The sequence below is a fragment of the Zalophus californianus genome, chromosome X (genome assembly GCF_009762305.2).
Source record: "Zalophus californianus isolate mZalCal1 chromosome X, mZalCal1.pri.v2, whole genome shotgun sequence".
NCBI classification, from domain to species: domain Eukaryota; kingdom Metazoa; phylum Chordata; class Mammalia; order Carnivora; family Otariidae; genus Zalophus; species Zalophus californianus.
In genome coordinates this window covers 5,178,791-5,193,284 of record NC_045612.1, presented here as the reverse complement: position 1 = coordinate 5,193,284, position 14,494 = coordinate 5,178,791, and the positions used below count along the sequence as shown (strand labels likewise).

The 14,494-nt window shown below is 62.1% G+C and overlaps 2 protein-coding genes across 5 annotated transcripts; one reads left to right on the top strand and one right to left on the bottom strand.

Moving 5' to 3' along the window:
- Positions 1-299: 299 nt before the first annotated feature.
- LOC118356489 (protein EOLA1) lies at positions 300-4,985 on the top strand. 4 transcript variants are annotated; one of them, XM_035725418.1, is made up of 4 exons: positions 300-383; positions 2,896-3,042; positions 3,151-3,433; positions 4,310-4,985. In XM_035725418.1, the coding sequence occupies exons 3-4, from the start codon at positions 3,181-3,183 to the stop codon at positions 4,531-4,533; spliced, it is 477 nt and encodes a 158-aa protein (XP_035581311.1). In that variant the 5' UTR covers positions 300-383; positions 2,896-3,042; positions 3,151-3,180; the 3' UTR covers positions 4,534-4,985. The 4 variants fall into 4 exon arrangements, 3 of the variants coding, with proteins under 3 accessions (XP_035581311.1, XP_035581312.1, XP_035581310.1); XM_035725419.1 differs by lacking the exon at positions 300-383 and adding an exon at positions 519-871; XM_035725417.1 differs by lacking the exons at positions 300-383; positions 2,896-3,042 and having other exon boundaries at positions 3,115-3,433.
- Positions 4,986-5,822: 837 nt separating this feature from the next.
- LOC118356488 (heat shock transcription factor, X-linked member 3-like) lies at positions 5,823-8,168 on the bottom strand. The gene is made up of 2 exons (XM_035725408.1): positions 7,082-8,168; positions 5,823-6,652 (listed from the first exon to the last, which is right to left on the bottom strand). The coding sequence occupies exons 1-2, from the start codon at positions 7,568-7,570 to the stop codon at positions 6,059-6,061; spliced, it is 1,083 nt and encodes a 360-aa protein (XP_035581301.1). The 5' UTR covers positions 7,571-8,168; the 3' UTR covers positions 5,823-6,058.
- Positions 8,169-14,494: the final 6,326 nt, after the last annotated feature.

Sequence of the window (14,494 nt, the reverse complement as noted above, 5' to 3'; positions counted from 1 at the left end):
CACAGCTCCTTCTCCGCAACATTCCCCCTAGCTCGGTCCTGCTCCTACCCTGCTCCTTCCCTGCTCCTTCCCGCTCATTGCCCGAGCTCGTACTACCCAACTCTTTCTCACTCGCCGCGCTCACCCCTCTTGCAGGTGCGCCCCAGCTACTCCCCGCAACCCTGTCTCACAGCTCCTCCCCTCGCTCGTTCCCACAGGTCGGCCCCCCCCATACTCCTCCCCCCGCCCCGCCTCCCGTAGCCCCGCCCATGGATCCGCCCCCCCGCTCGCCTAGCCCCGCCCCTTCTCCCCCACCCCATTTCTCTTCTAATTTCCGGTTCCGCCCCAGCCGCCCGCGTCTACCTCCCGATCCACCGGGATCCTTCCCCGCGAGTCCGGGCCGGGTGAGTCCACACACGTCTCCCCGCGGCCGGGGCTTCCGCGCCTATGTGCGTGTGTACGTGAGTGCGTGTGTACGTAACTGCTTGGCTGCGTGCCTACGCGCTTGCGAACGGGCGTGTTTTCGTACCTCCGTGTGCGTTACGTGGGTTCGAGCCGGCGTAGGCCCCGCAAAGAAGGGGCGCCGGCGTCTGCGCCAGCCTGTGAGCTGAGGGACCGCCGACGCCTGTCACCGGTCAGCGGTCCCCGGTGCCGGGCCGCGGCGATGGCGGGAGAGCCACGAGGCGGGCCGAGCGCTCTGTCCGCTCTCCGCGGCCCGCGTCGTCTCCCGGCCTGGGCGTGGGAGGCGGTCGTGCAGGCGCTGGCCGCCTCGCCGGGTCACGCGGAAGCGGACGGTCCCGCCTGGTGGCCGCAGCCTGGTCAGCCAGGGGCGCCCGCGACTCGGTGCCAGGAAGCCCCTGCTGCTGAGGCCTGCTGGGCCCTCCGCGGGCTGGTACCTGTGGGCTGGGGTTTTCGGGGCCTTGGGGGGGGCGGATCTGGAAGCAGGCGCAGAGCTGCGCAGGCCACCCTTCCCTATCCCCTCCTCCCGCCACAGTCACACGCCCGCCATCCTTCTAAGTGCATGTGCAGGCAATGGACCTGTGCCCAGAGAAACAGGAGCATGCTGGTCCAGGAGCCCCAGCCCTCCCTCACTGCGTCCCTCCCCGCCTCCGCTTGGCCCCCAGGCTGTGGCCTACCTGAGGTCCCAGGGTGTGCGGTGTTGCACTGGTTACCCGTGGCACTCCTCCCAGTGGGCAGCATCTGGCAGCGCAGGCGGCTGCTAGGTCAGGGGGACTGGAACAACAACAGATGGGTGGTGAAACCACTCGCCGAGGTGGAACGGAAGCGGATTTGGGGTGGCGGTGGTTGGGAACCCGGGGCTGCTGGCTGTGGAAGGTTGAGACGAAGCGGGCATGGCCTGTGTGAACGGGGGCAGAGCAGGCGAGCGTGCGATGTGCAAGCCTGAGCAGAAGGGAACGAGAGGCGGTCAGCCGCGTCCGGGCTGTCCAGCCACGAGTCAGATGAGGACAGGACGGGCACGTGGCGGGTCGAGGGTGTGTTCGTGGAAGGTGGGGTGCGGTGCATGGCGAGGAAGTAGAGGCTGCGAGTATAGACGGCCGTTCTGGGGGGACTTCTGCTATGCACAGGTTTGGAGAAGGCCGCCGCAGGAGCTGGAGGCCTGTGTGGGGGCTCCCCCCCCACCCCAGGGGGGGCGGGGGGAGCAGTCCTTGTCCCTGCCCTGAGGGAGACACAGGTGTGGCTCTCTGCAGAGGGGACCACCTACTCCTGGGGGACGGGAGGGAGGCTGCCTGAGCAGGAGCAGGACAGAGCCAGGCGCCGGAGTGAGCCACAGGGCTAGGCCCCAGAGCACAGCTGAGGGCGGCTCGGCCGGAGAGACAGAGGGAAGGCAGCGGGTCTGGACGTGGGGACAGGCAGGACGGTGCATTGGGAAGGGGGTGAACATGAGGCAGCCTTGCTGGTCACGGGGCCTTGTCTTTGAGAGTGGATGTGGTTTCTTCAATAGGAGAATGCCGTTGAGGCCAGGTTTATGTACTTCAGGACCTGGGAACAGAGATGAACCGGAGAAGGTGGTACTCAGGGGCTCAGGGTAGAGCCCCAGGCCCGATGATGATGATGATGGGCAGCCACTGTTTGTAACTGTCCTGTTAGGTGTCATGTACTGGGCTAGGCGCCCTTGGCACCTTGTCCCCGATCCTCGCAGCCACGCTGGAGACAGAGGCTCCGTGAGGTACCGGGACCCAGCTGAGGTTCAGGCCCGGGGCCCCGCTCTTCCCACTGCACAGCTCTGTCCTCCCGTGAGGAGGGCGGACCCCCCCCAATCCAGGTGCAAGGGCAGGGGGTACATGCACTCAGATCCCCTTGCAGTCATGGGCCATCTGTCTCTTCCTCGGCACCTCCTTCTCAGGTACGGAGTGAGGTGATGGTAGCGCTGCTGTAGCGGGTGATTTGAGGATTGAATCCTCTGGTGTGTGGTTCGTGCCCCTCCCCTGTGCCTGGCATAGAGGCAGTGCGTGCGCCCCGGGACCAGTTGTTCCTGCTCTTGTATTTCCTTTCTCTAGGCTCGGGTCGGGGTTGGGGGTGTCTGTTGATAGTGGAGAGCAGTGGGGCAGGAAGGGGTCCGAGGAGGGTGGCACCCAAAGGGGCCGGGGCCATCTGAGATCGCGGGGCGCCCCCAGCGCTGAGCCGAGGTTAGATCCCAAGGATTTGTGCTCCGCCGCCCCGGGACAGGAGCCCGGGGATCTGCAGTGTCTCGGCGGTGGCAGGGCCAGGGACCCGAGTGGGTTGGCAGGAGAAGAAGCGAGGCCCAGGACTGGCCCTGTCTGTGCTGGGAGGGGGCTAGAGCCAGCTTGCCGAGTCGTGAAACCCAGGGGCCTGTCCCCCTCTGTCCTCTCCTGGGGCTCCGTGGCCTCTGTTGTAGCACTGACCACGTGCTGTCCCGGCCGTGCCTTTCTCTAGCCGTCTGTGCCATCGTCCGAGAGCTCGCCCAAGACTCCGTCTGATGGACACGTCGTCCTGATCCCCGGCCCCTTCCTTTGGGCCTGTCGGTTGACTGTGTCGTGATAGGAAGAAGGAGCCAGGGTTCTCGGCTCCCCCACCGCCCAGGTCAGTAGGCAACCCCGGGGACACTGGGGCGAGGCCTTGCCCGCGGGTCATGAGCTTGGAGCGCTGGGCATGATGCTCATTGACGTTCGTGGTTCCGTGTCCCCGCAGGCCAGGGGAGGCCCCAGGAGCTGTAGGGAGATGCGGTTCGGCTGCCTCTCCTTCCGGCAGCCTTACGCAGGTTTCGTCTTAAACGGGGTCAAGACCGTGGAGACGCGTTGGCGTCCTCTGCTGAGCGGCCACCGGAACTGTACCATCGCCGTCCACATCGCCCAGAGGGACTGGGAAGACGCCACGTGGAGGAGGCTGCTGGTGGAGAGGCTGGGGATGGCCCCCGCTCAGATTCAGGCCTTGCTTCGGGAAGGGGAAAAGTATGGCCGTGGCGTGATAGCTGGCAAGTGATGATAGGCCAGATGCTGCTCAGACAACCTCCAGGGGCTAACGCCGCGGGATCTAGCTCGGGAGTTTTGTGGCTTGTTTTCTTTCGAACTGCTTGGTGTGTGAGCCGAGCGACACACCGTTCAGAGGGGCAGCAGGGGGCCGTGGGCTGGGGGTGGGGGAGTTGCCGAGGTCCCACGACCTCAGGGGGACCCTGCGTCCGCTCTGGGCCTCGGTTCCCATTTTCGATCTGAGAGGCAGGGACAGCTTCCGAGTCTCCACGTGGCACTGGCCTGTGCGTGTGTATGTGTAGAGCCGTGTGTTTGCGCGCGAGTGTGTGTGCGTCCGTGTGTGCGTGCGCGTACATGCGGCAGAGACCATGGGAGGCGGAGACCGCGGTACCCGGCGTGGGTTGGGGTAGCCTCCAGATTCAGGCTGTTGCCTGGCTTCGTGGGCGGATGCCCCACCCCCACCGTCCCCGCATCCCAGCTAAGTTCCCTGCGCCCTGGGTGGGTCAGGTCCCACCGCCGCACCTGCCACCTGCCAAAGTGCTCGGGGACCTGATGGCCTGTTCCCCCTGGCGTCTGGAGCCCTTCTGACCTCCGCCTGCTGCCCTGAGCAGTCTGGCTGGGACCAGCCCATTGCTTGGGTGTGGTCGTTGAGGACAAGGCCCTCCACTTCTTTGTCTCCGTCCCTCGGCCTCACCCGGAATTCCCTGAACAGAGTTTGGCACGTCGCAGATGCTCGGCCAGAGCGGCCCAGTGTACTCCGTGGCCCCTTGGGGAGACCCTCGTGGTCCCTGGTGGTTGTAGCTTTCAATAACCGTGTTCTCCGTCAGGCGGGCCTCGGTTTCTGGAAGGAAAAACCAGTGCGCGCTTCTCCTTGTGCACAGGGCTTGTTGACGTTGGGGAAACGTTGCCGTGCCCAGAGGACTTAGCTCCCGATGAGGTCGTGGAACTGGAAAATCGAGCTGTGCTGACCGGCCTGAAGCAGAAGTACCTCACGGCGTTTTCGAACCCCAGGTGGTTGCTGGAGCCCATCCCCAGGAAAGGCGGGAAGGATCTCTTCCAGGTAGACATCCCAGAGCACCTGCTCCCCTCGGGGCAGGAGGCCTGAGGGGCGTGCAGGGTTACGGAGAACCCCAGCTAAGTCATGACCCGTGAGGTGACCATCGTGCCGCAGGCGGGGACCGCAGCTCTGGTCTGGCTTGGCCCTGCCGCGGAGAGCGCTGCCGCTGCGTGCTGTTCGTGGGCACGGATTTCTCCGCTCCGGTGCGGGGGACGGGCCGGCGGGACTTTCCCTGTGAGCTGCCCGTCTGGGCTCCTCGACGGGCTCGAGGACTCGGAGCTTCAGGAGACAGGGAAAGCTGCCGTAAAGGCCTTTGCACCGCGACTAATTTGGGTTGCACAAAGAAATACGTTTTGGGGCGCCTGGGTGGCTCAGTCGTTACGCGTCTGCCTTTGGCTCGGGTCATGATCCCGGGGTCCTGGGATCGAGCCCCCTGTCGGGCTCCATGCTCCACGGGGAGCCTGCTTCTCCCTCTGCCCCTGCTTGTGTTCCCTCTGTGTCTCTCTCTGTGAAATAAATAAATAAAATCTTAAAACAAAAAAATGCGTTTTGAGAGAACTGGTTAGTGTCTCCCCCGCTCTTTGTTCTGGTCAAAAGTCAGAGAGCGTTTGAACAGCGTCCAGGGGATGTTGTGGGAAGGCTGGGAGTGGGCACCGAAGGAAGGCCCGGGAGGGAGTGGCCAGCCACGGACGGCCCCGCTCACGGTGACGAGGACCTCAGCCTGAGAAACAGAGCGCCCATCCGTCCTCGCAGATGACTCTTGCTCTGTTGTGAAAGCGTCCCTTGGCCCGTGAAGGGTGCGTGTTACACACGTGGCACGGCTGCTTCGTGTGCAAGGGAAGGATCCTAAATATAGCCCTGATGGAAAAGTGACAAGTTGTGCTGTTTGTTTTGTGGGAAATCTCTTGTTGTTGGCTTTTGTGTGTTCCATAGCGAAGGTTCTAGTGGTTGTTACCTATGATGATGATGGGCCACCCCCGCCCCCCCCACCCCGCCACCCCCACCCCACCATCGACTGGAATGGCCTGTGTCTTCTGAGCTCGACTAAAGGGGTCCTACGTCCCTGCTTTTCGGTGGGCCTCCTTGGAAGGCCCCTGGCCCCCGCGCTAGAAGCGCTCAGCTGCTGATCAGAAACTCGCCCTGGCATCCCAAGGGGACCCACGAGGAAGGCCCCTCCTGGCTCAAGCTGCGCGAGCGCCGGACAGGGGGACGGCGCCAAGGTCAGGAGCGAGGCTGTTGTCTCTCCTGACCGGCAGGCGAGGCTCAGGCGACCAGAACTTCCTGGGCCTGCCTCAACACTCCCCAGCCAGCTCCTTGGCCGAGTGGGTGAAAATGCTGCCGCTTCAAAGCAAAGAGGACCCACGGGGGCCAGACCCGGTCCTGGGCCAGGATTCCCAGCCTCCTCGGGTTTCTCCGATGAGGTGTGCGTGGTGTCGCAAGTTAGAAAGAACACAGACTCGCCGGTGTCATTGTTTATTGACTCCTGCGGAGTTTTGCTTTTCTTTATTAAGGCCAGGAATAGAGTCAGGGTTCCACAATGGTGATTTTTATCTGTCGCCCGTGGCCTGTGAGCTTAGGGAACCGGGTCGTCCTTGAAGTGTTCACAGAGTACACACTTGTAATCTGAGGAACCCTCCTCCTCCTCATTCTCACTGGGGGCCTCGTTTGGGGACATGACAGAAAGGCCAGCCAGCAGGATGGAATAGCAGGTGTTGTACAGCGACATCAGCAACCCGTCATCTGGGTAAGCCGGGAGGGCGGTGGGCAGCTCCCCCGCGCCGTCCCTTCTGGCAGTAGCCAGGGGCACAAACATCACATTCCTGGAGGTGCCCTCCCCACTTGGGCCACCCTGCTCACTTGGGCCATGATTTTCCATGGCACTTCTGGCTACGCTGCTCAGGGACCAGATACTGGAGAAGCCAAAGGACTGGGTGCCGCTGGGTCCCTGAACGTTTGGGGCTTCTCTGGGGCCCGCCTTGTCGTCGTTGCTGGATTCGCTGTGATGGAATCGTGGGGAACGTCTTGTCGCCGCCGCCACCTGCTTCTTTCTCTTTAGAGGTGTTGCACCGCTTCCTAGCCACCTGGTGCCGGTTCTCGGATCACCTTTCCTCTGAATATTCTCGAGCAGCACGGGCCTGTCTCGCTGGAAGTTGGAGTTGCGGTACATCTGAAACGAGATTCGTCCTTTTAGTCATTCTGGAAGGAAAGAATCGTGTCCTCTGCTGCCGCCGCCGCTGCCACGGCCACCGCGGCCACCACCAGGGCCACCACTACTCCCTGCCCCTCCCCCCCCCCGAGGACATAATGGCCTAGATAATGGCCTAGCTCTACTATGGAGGAGAGGTCCTCTGAGGCTGCCTGCGAGGTTCCTTACGCCCTAGAGCCTGAGCTCACCAACGACACGGCGTGCATAGGTTAAGGTGTTCACGCACCTATCTGACGTTCCCTGGCTTCTGTCTAGGCATAGAGAAATACGTTACTAAAAGATTACTAAGAAATTAAACGCTTTCGGGAGATCCTTCATCTGGGTCTACTAGGAAGCTGTTGGAAGGACAGAAGACGGGGGCGGGGGAGACGCGAGGACTTTCTACTTTACCGTCATCCTCCCGTTCCCCGGGGCGCGAACCGAAGGGCTGTCTGGGCGTATTGTGCTGAACCCGTACAGGTTCATTAGGCAGATGAACCCCTTCAAGCTGTCAGTGTCAAAGATTCTCTCTGGGCCCCTCCGGTGGAGAATCTCCCTCTGGAAAAGGTCTTCATCGATGATCACGGTGTCGCCGTCGTCATTCCAGCGCACGGACGGGAAGGCGTCGTCCTCCACGATGCTCCAGAGCTTTCTCGGGAAGGAAAGCCCGAGAATGTTTTGTCCCACATTGGCGGCACCCAGGTTTGGGGCCTCTGGCTGTGGGTTGTCTTGGGGATCTGGATCTCGGCTCACAGCCGGGTCCTCGTGCTTCTCTAAAACCTCCCTGGAATCCAAATTTGGACCCAGGGAGGAAGTCGATGGGACCGCTGTGGCTGACTCTCCGTCACCAGGCGGAGCCAGCTTGACCGGGCGTATCTCGTCGGTACTCTGACTAGCCATGGCGCTAAGTCTAGATCAGGAGCATTTTCACCCCGAGACCGTCTCACTTGACTCTCGAGTCAGAAATGCCTTCGGCCGGTACAGGGGTGCCCCATATATACTGTCCCCCAAATTCTGGAGTCTCGTAGTCAGGCAACCGGGTGCCTGAGTCATCGCCCCCTTTATTTGTCATGTGATGTCACAAAGGCGGCTCTGAGCTGGTCTGGAGAGGGAGCCCTGGCCAAGTGTGGGGGAGGGGAGGGGTACAGGCCCCTAGCTTCTCTCTTTTCTACAAGTAAACAAACGTATGGTTTGAGTTCCCCAGGAAGGCTCCTGTCTACAACCAGGCACAATGCCTCCCGGGCCCGGGCCCTGGATGGGTAGAGAAACCACAATCCTAGGTGCACTCCCACTCCCTGAGGACCGGCGGCGGGGGGCGGGGGGGGACCTGTTGGTGGCCTCTCTGATTAGCTCAAGGGCCAGGCCCTGGGTAGCCCTGCCTTGGCTACCACCAAGTCGGCCTGGGTCAGATGGGCCCTTGGGAGACTGTCTCTCTCAGAAGCTGGCAGCCCCCAGCGGTCTGGTTGGCCTAGTCTCAGTTGGTAGCCCTCCCCCTTCTTCCGGCCCCCCCCCCCCGCACTTCCTGCTTTGGTCTCTTCCACCTGCTCCTGCTGGTTAGTTGGTCCTGCTCAGATGGGCCTGAACCAAGAACCCTGTTTCCTTGCCCCTGGGTCAAATTGTCCCCGGAGTAGGGCTGTGCGAGAGCAACGGTGAGAGCGTTGCTCTCGTTCCTCAACCTCAGTGTTACCCACAGCACCTCAGACACACTGCTAACCCAGAGCTCCGGCTTTGTCAGTGAATGGCCGCCGCCTCTGCCGAGCTTGAGGGTCTCCTGTTGAGCTCTGCTTGTCCCCAGATCTCATCCCTCGCCAGATCACGATGGGATTGTCTTTAGTCTCCGTTTGTTCCCTATAGGAACTCTCCTCGTGGCCCAAGATGTGCTCACTTTGGGGACACTTGTGCTCGCCCTTTGCAAATGTCCTCCCGCGGACAGGCCGATTCAGCCTCCCTTGAGGCTGCCTCGAAAGCCCTCTCTCCTTTCTTCAGTGGAGTGGTTTGGCTTCAGCTCTCCCAGATTTCTGGCCACCCGCTTCCAAATTGGATCTCCCTTGGCACTTCCCCTTTTAATTACTTGATTTTGGGGTTCAGCATATAGTCTGTTCTGTGGAAACAAAGCATTTCACGGACCCACGGCCATGCCAGCCCTGCTCCCCTTGCCCCGAGCCCACCCCCACCCCTGACTCCTGTGGTCCCTCTCCTGCCATGACCTTGATGGTAGATACAGTGAGTAGTGTCGTTTGCTCTGCGGTTACTTTTCCAAGGGCCTGTTCTATACAGACTCACTCCCCAGGAAAACTCCTCCTTGTTTAGCTCGCCGTGACCAGAGGAAGCCAATAGGCAGTATCTGAAAATAGAGGAGAGTCTGGGTGTGGGATGGGGCACAAACCTAAATGAAAGTCATCTTCACCATAGATGAGAGGATGGGACGGTGGTTGGAGGGATACATGCTCCCTAGCCACCTGGACAGCTTTGTTCTCAATCTCCGCTCTGGTGCCGTGGAAAGGCCCCCGCCTGCGAGGATCCTAGCTCCTTGAGCCAGCTCTGCCACCGAGGAGGGTCATTCGCCCTCTCTGAGGGTCAATGCTTTGTGTCTAAATGGGGAGCGCCAAGAGGGTTCGGGAGAGGGTCTCCCGGGGGGACTTTCCGTCCAAGGGCTGGGACCCTCGATGGAGCCCCCAGGTCTAGAATCGGGCTGGCTTCGTGGTCTCCGGGCTTCTTGACAGTTTACCAAGTGTTCATTCCAGAAGTCAGTGCGTGCTGTGGGGGCCTGCCACGAGAGGCTAAGGATTTACACGGGAGCTTAGAAAAGGGCCACCATTTAAAAGCCATTGGCGGCTTCTCAGAAGGGGGCTCCTAGAGTCTCTGGTTAAACAGCCCAGCTTCCTTCAGTTGCGTACCTAAGAATTTTCTCCTCAATGAGCTCTTTAAAGAACGAAAATGATATTTTGCCGTGGCCTTTGCGAGCCCCTGCGCTCTGCTGTTTACTTAGAGGGACCGGACCGTGGTGGTGGGGGGGGGGGGACGTGGGAGCGATGACCAGCCGGGAACCCACAGTCTGGCGCTCCACACCGATCGGGCAGTGATTTGATTTGACTTGTTTTAGGCACTCTCAGGTCCTACGTCTGGTGTAGGACCGTTGCCTAACGTTCTTGCTCTCAAGTCCCCAAATCTCCTCTGGGGCTCAGCATCGGGACAGCAGGCTCATCTTGTCCCCTGAAGAGGAAATAGCCACAGTGCCGTCTTCAGTCTAGTTGGAGGGCAGGATGGACATTTCAGCCTCCCTCAGCTAAGCCTTCTCAATCCCGGCATTTCCAACCCTAGGACCTGTGGCTGCCACTCCAGACAGTCTTTCTTAGACAGCTTCCATGCTCAAGACCCTTGGAGAGAAATGACTGCTCGTCGGTGCTCCAAAGGCCCCAGAGATGACCGGGGCGGGTGGCCGCCTTACGCGGGGCCAAAGCCCCAGTCAGGCGACTCGGCAGAGCACAGCTGAGGGGGCTGCGAGGACAGCCACCCCGAAGGGGCTCGCCACAGCTTCTGCGCAGCCCTGTGGCCATCGAGAAAGGGGCCGAGCGCTGGGCTATGGGGCCCAAGGCCCGGCGCCTCCGCCAAGCGAGCCTGGCTCTGTGGCCTTGCCTGCCGCCCCTGCCTTCGGGCCTCCGTCCTTCAAGCCGTCCGTTGCTCCCTGGGTCCCGGGAGCTGCCCCCTTCCTGGTCTCCATGCCCGGCAGGCACCGCCCTTCCCCTGCGGTTGGCTCAGGTCCCAGCCGAGGGGACTTTCTCAGCCACGGCTCAGAAGGAACGCATCCGTGGCTGGACACAAGCCGTGAGGCATACGTCGCAGGCCCGCCCTCTCCCGCCCCCCCCCCCCCCGGGCCCGCAGCCGCCAGCCCAGAGGCCCTCCGGCGGCTTTCACTCATGGTGTGTGGGGCACCAGCCCCCGGCCCCCGCCGCGGTGCCTGTCAGCACTGCTCTCTCATACACCTGGAGCTCCTGTCAGGGGCGGACCCCGAGCTGCCCCCTCCTGTGGTGCTGCCTCCGTGAGGCCCCCCTCTGGGGCCCGGGCCCCCTCAAGTCTCCCCTCCTGGCGCACCCATACCCGGCCCCCAGCTCCCACATGCAATCCCAGGCGAGATGCTCCTGTCTCCCGCTCCAGACTAGGAAGGCGGTCCTTGAGGACAGCAGAGACCACCATGTGAACCTGGTCCCCGAAAGTTCTGTGCCCCCCAGCAGCAGCTGGGCGGGCTTTCGCGTCCTGGAAAACAGCTCTGTGTTGTAACGGGGCAGGAGGAGCCGTCGGCGAGGACACCCGCCTCACCGTGGCCGTGCTGAGCACTCCTGGGGTCTGGGCCATTCACTCGGGACCACGGTCCCTCGGGCAGGTATCAGGAAAGGCCCAGCCGAGGCCGTGGCAGGTGGAGTCAGCGGCCCAGGTTCCACCTGAGCAAGTGGAGCCAGGCCCTTCTGTCTGCCTTGAAGCCATGAAGCCTTCCCCCTCCCCCCCCCCTCCGGTACGCTGGGGGGGCAAGCAGCAAAGGACGCTTCCTGGTCTGGTGGTGTCACGTTTCTGTAGCGTCCGAGGCTCAGGGGACAAGGGGAAGCATGTCCTTAGAGGCTAAGCATGGCACGGGGCCGTCGGGTAAAACGTGCCTTTCTAGAGGAGCCACATGCGAGCCTGGTTCCCAGCCAGCTTCCGTCCCTGGCTGTACACAGGGGGGCCCGGATTCTCCCGGTTCCCGCTGGCTGGCCCTGCGGCAGTCTGCCAGACGCGTCTCCTTCACGGACCTTCTCCCACCGGGAGCCGTGGCGTCACAGTCACTCCACCACGGTCTCTCTCTGCTGTGAACTCTGAAATTCGGAAACAGAACCCGTCTCCTGGCGCGTCCTGCCTGCTGGAGCCCCTGGAAAAGGAGGGCCACGTGGGAGGGAGAGGCAGCCTGCCGAGAGACAGAGACTTTGAGAGACTGGAGAAGCAGGGTTCAGGCCGTGTTCCCAAAATGAGCCAAACGGGTCCTGTGTGCGCGGGCCCCTAGGTGCTGGATTTCATCACAGCCGACTGCCTCCCGTCGGCTCCAACGGCCCCCGGCGCCCAGCTCAAATTTTCTTTCATGTTGACGATTGCCTCAAATGTAGCTCAAAGCGGCAGACTTCGGGCCATTCGGAGCCTGCCTGCTTGCCATACCCCACCAGGCCTCACGCCACGTCGGCTAAGAATACAGAAGAGAGAGCTTTGTGGTTCTCAGAGCCCCAGCCGGTCCCCCGAGCTGCTGAGCTGAGCCCCCTCCCCGAGCAGATCCTTCCCTGCCCTTTGTCCATTAGCCCACGGGGCCGCTGTAGCAAAACGCCACAGCCTGAGCGGCTCAGGCATACGGGACATCGCTCTCTCTCCTGGTGCTGGAGGTGCAAGGTGCCAACACGGTGCCAGCAAGGTGGAGTGAGAGCCCCCCTCCTGGTTCACAGCTGCCACCTTCTCACTGTGTCCCCTCCTGGTGGAAGGGGCCGGGGAACTCTCTGGAGCCTCTCGTACAAGGCGCTCCCTCCCATCCACGAGGCTTCCACCTTCTTGACCTAAACACCTCCCAAAGGCCCCACCTCCAAAGACCATCATGTTTGGTGCCTAGGATTTCAACAGATGTATCTGGGGGAGGGGGGCGGAACTCACTGAGACCGTAGCACTGCCATCCTGCATCGTGCCCCCCCCGCCCCCCGACCGTAAGGCCCTGGGCAGTCTCACGCTGTGAGGGGGCTCCCCTGTAATGGGACTCCGTTCAGGCGCCACCCAGGAGAGCCGCTTGTGTGTTGCTGCCTGTCCTGGTCTTGTCCTCTTCCTGGACCAGCCCCCAATCCCTGGAGCCCCCTGCAGTTTGCTCATGAGCTCTTGGGAAATCACAGGTCTGATCCTTAGAGGCTGATGTTGATCCACGGCGAGGTGCAGGGTTTTCAGCCCAGCTCCGGGGGAGACGCGAAGGAGGGCAAGGCCAGAAAGGCTCGGGAAAGCGTCTGCTCGTCACGGGGACTTGGGCAGCCGCTGTCTGGCCTGGCAGTGTCTCGACTTGCTGCCCGAAAGCCACTGACTTTGTTAGCCCCCGAGCTCCCAAAGCCTAGTTGGCTGCCTTGCACGCTGAGCCCAAAGCTGCAAGCGTACACTGTGGGTGGGCCTGTTCAGCCTCAGCACCAGCTGTGCTGAAAGGAAGTCAGGCAAAGCTCCACGAACAGATCTTGAGCTCTGGGATCCTTGCAGATTTGGGACCCTCCCTCTGGGGTGGGGGGTGGTGGGGGGGTCCCAAATCTGTCCGCACATCTTGGGGGCCGTCCTGGACCGTCGCGGTCCCTTGCAGACGTGCACGATAGAGGGCCTGTTCTCTCCTGCGACCAAGGGAGACAGAGCTGCCCGGGGGCGTGGCATTTCCGACACAGACCAGTGAGTGCACTCCTGACTCGGGATGCCCACGGAAGCCGCACGTCCCCGGGGGGCCCATCCCCGGGACCGGGAGGCCTCCATGCGCTCTGGACAGATCCAACGCAGACCCCTGTGCCTTGGACTCACCGTGCGGGCCTAGCCTGGCTAGCTGTAGTCTGCAACAAGGACTGCCTGCCTGGGCCCCTCGGCCTGCTCCTGCTGCACCCACCAGGCGGTGAGGGTGTTCACCCAGCCTTCCCGGGAAGGCCTTGCTCTTTCCTCTCCCCCTCACGCGATAAGCGATCGGGATGCAAAGGGTTATGGACACCCGTTTCAAAACCTGCTGGAAAGGGGCGCCGGGGCGGCTCAGTTGGTTAAGCGACTGCCTTCGGCTCAGGTCATGATCTTGGAGTCCCGGGATCGAGTCCCACATCGGGCTCCCTGCTCAGCGGGGGGGTCTGCTTCTCCCTCTGACCCTCTGACCCTCTTCCCTCTCGTGCTCTCTCTCACTCTCTCAAATAAATAAATCTTTAAAAAAAAAAAAACTGCTGGAAATTCAAGATGTCGTCATCCTGCCCACCTCTTGACAATGACGAGTCTTTTCGGTTCCCTTCTAGGACAACGCTGGTCTGTGAAAATGCTTTAGACCCTCTTGCACAGGAGCCCTGTAGACAAGAGGGCCTGGGGGAGAAGGGGGGGGGACGAAACAATGCAGTTTGATTACTGAACGGACACGCTGACTTTGGAACCATGGAGGAAAGACGAGCCCTACACCCGGGACGTGCGGGGCAGGGGGAGGGCTCTGTGATCCCGGTTTCCCAGAAGCGCGCCTAGAAGCTTGCCCCCTCCTGAGGAACGCTCCCGTGCTGCCCCTGGAGCGGCCACAAGGCGGGCAATCGAAACGGACCGCCGACGGCCGAGCCTGCGAGCAGCCGGACAGCAGTGTGACACAGCGGGGGTGGCTCCGGCAGCGCGGCCACCGGTCACCTCCCTTCTGCCATTCTCCACCCGGAGACAGCAGCGCGTTCCACAGGCTAAGGGCCCAGTCCTACCAGGCGGCCCACCCCACTCCTGCCCGTCGCAAGCCCTAGGCTGTTCTGGGTGCTCGTGACCAAAAGGCCCTAAAGCAGAGGTTCCCAGGACCCCGTCCGCCGGTGCCCTGAGCGGGCTGGAGCAGCTCACGGAACTCAGGCACACAACTCACTGACGAGACCCCCGGCTGCTTGCCAACGGATGTAGCTTGGGAATAGCCAGACGCGAGAGCTGCGTGGGCCACGGGAGGCGGGCAGGGGTGCGGAGAAGCTTGCATGCCCTCTGAGTGCGCCCCTCCGCCCGCATCTCCATGTCACCCACCTGAAAGCTCTCTGAGCCTGTCCCTTTGGGGTTTTATGGAGGCTCCCCCACTCAATCGGCAGCCCCTCTGCC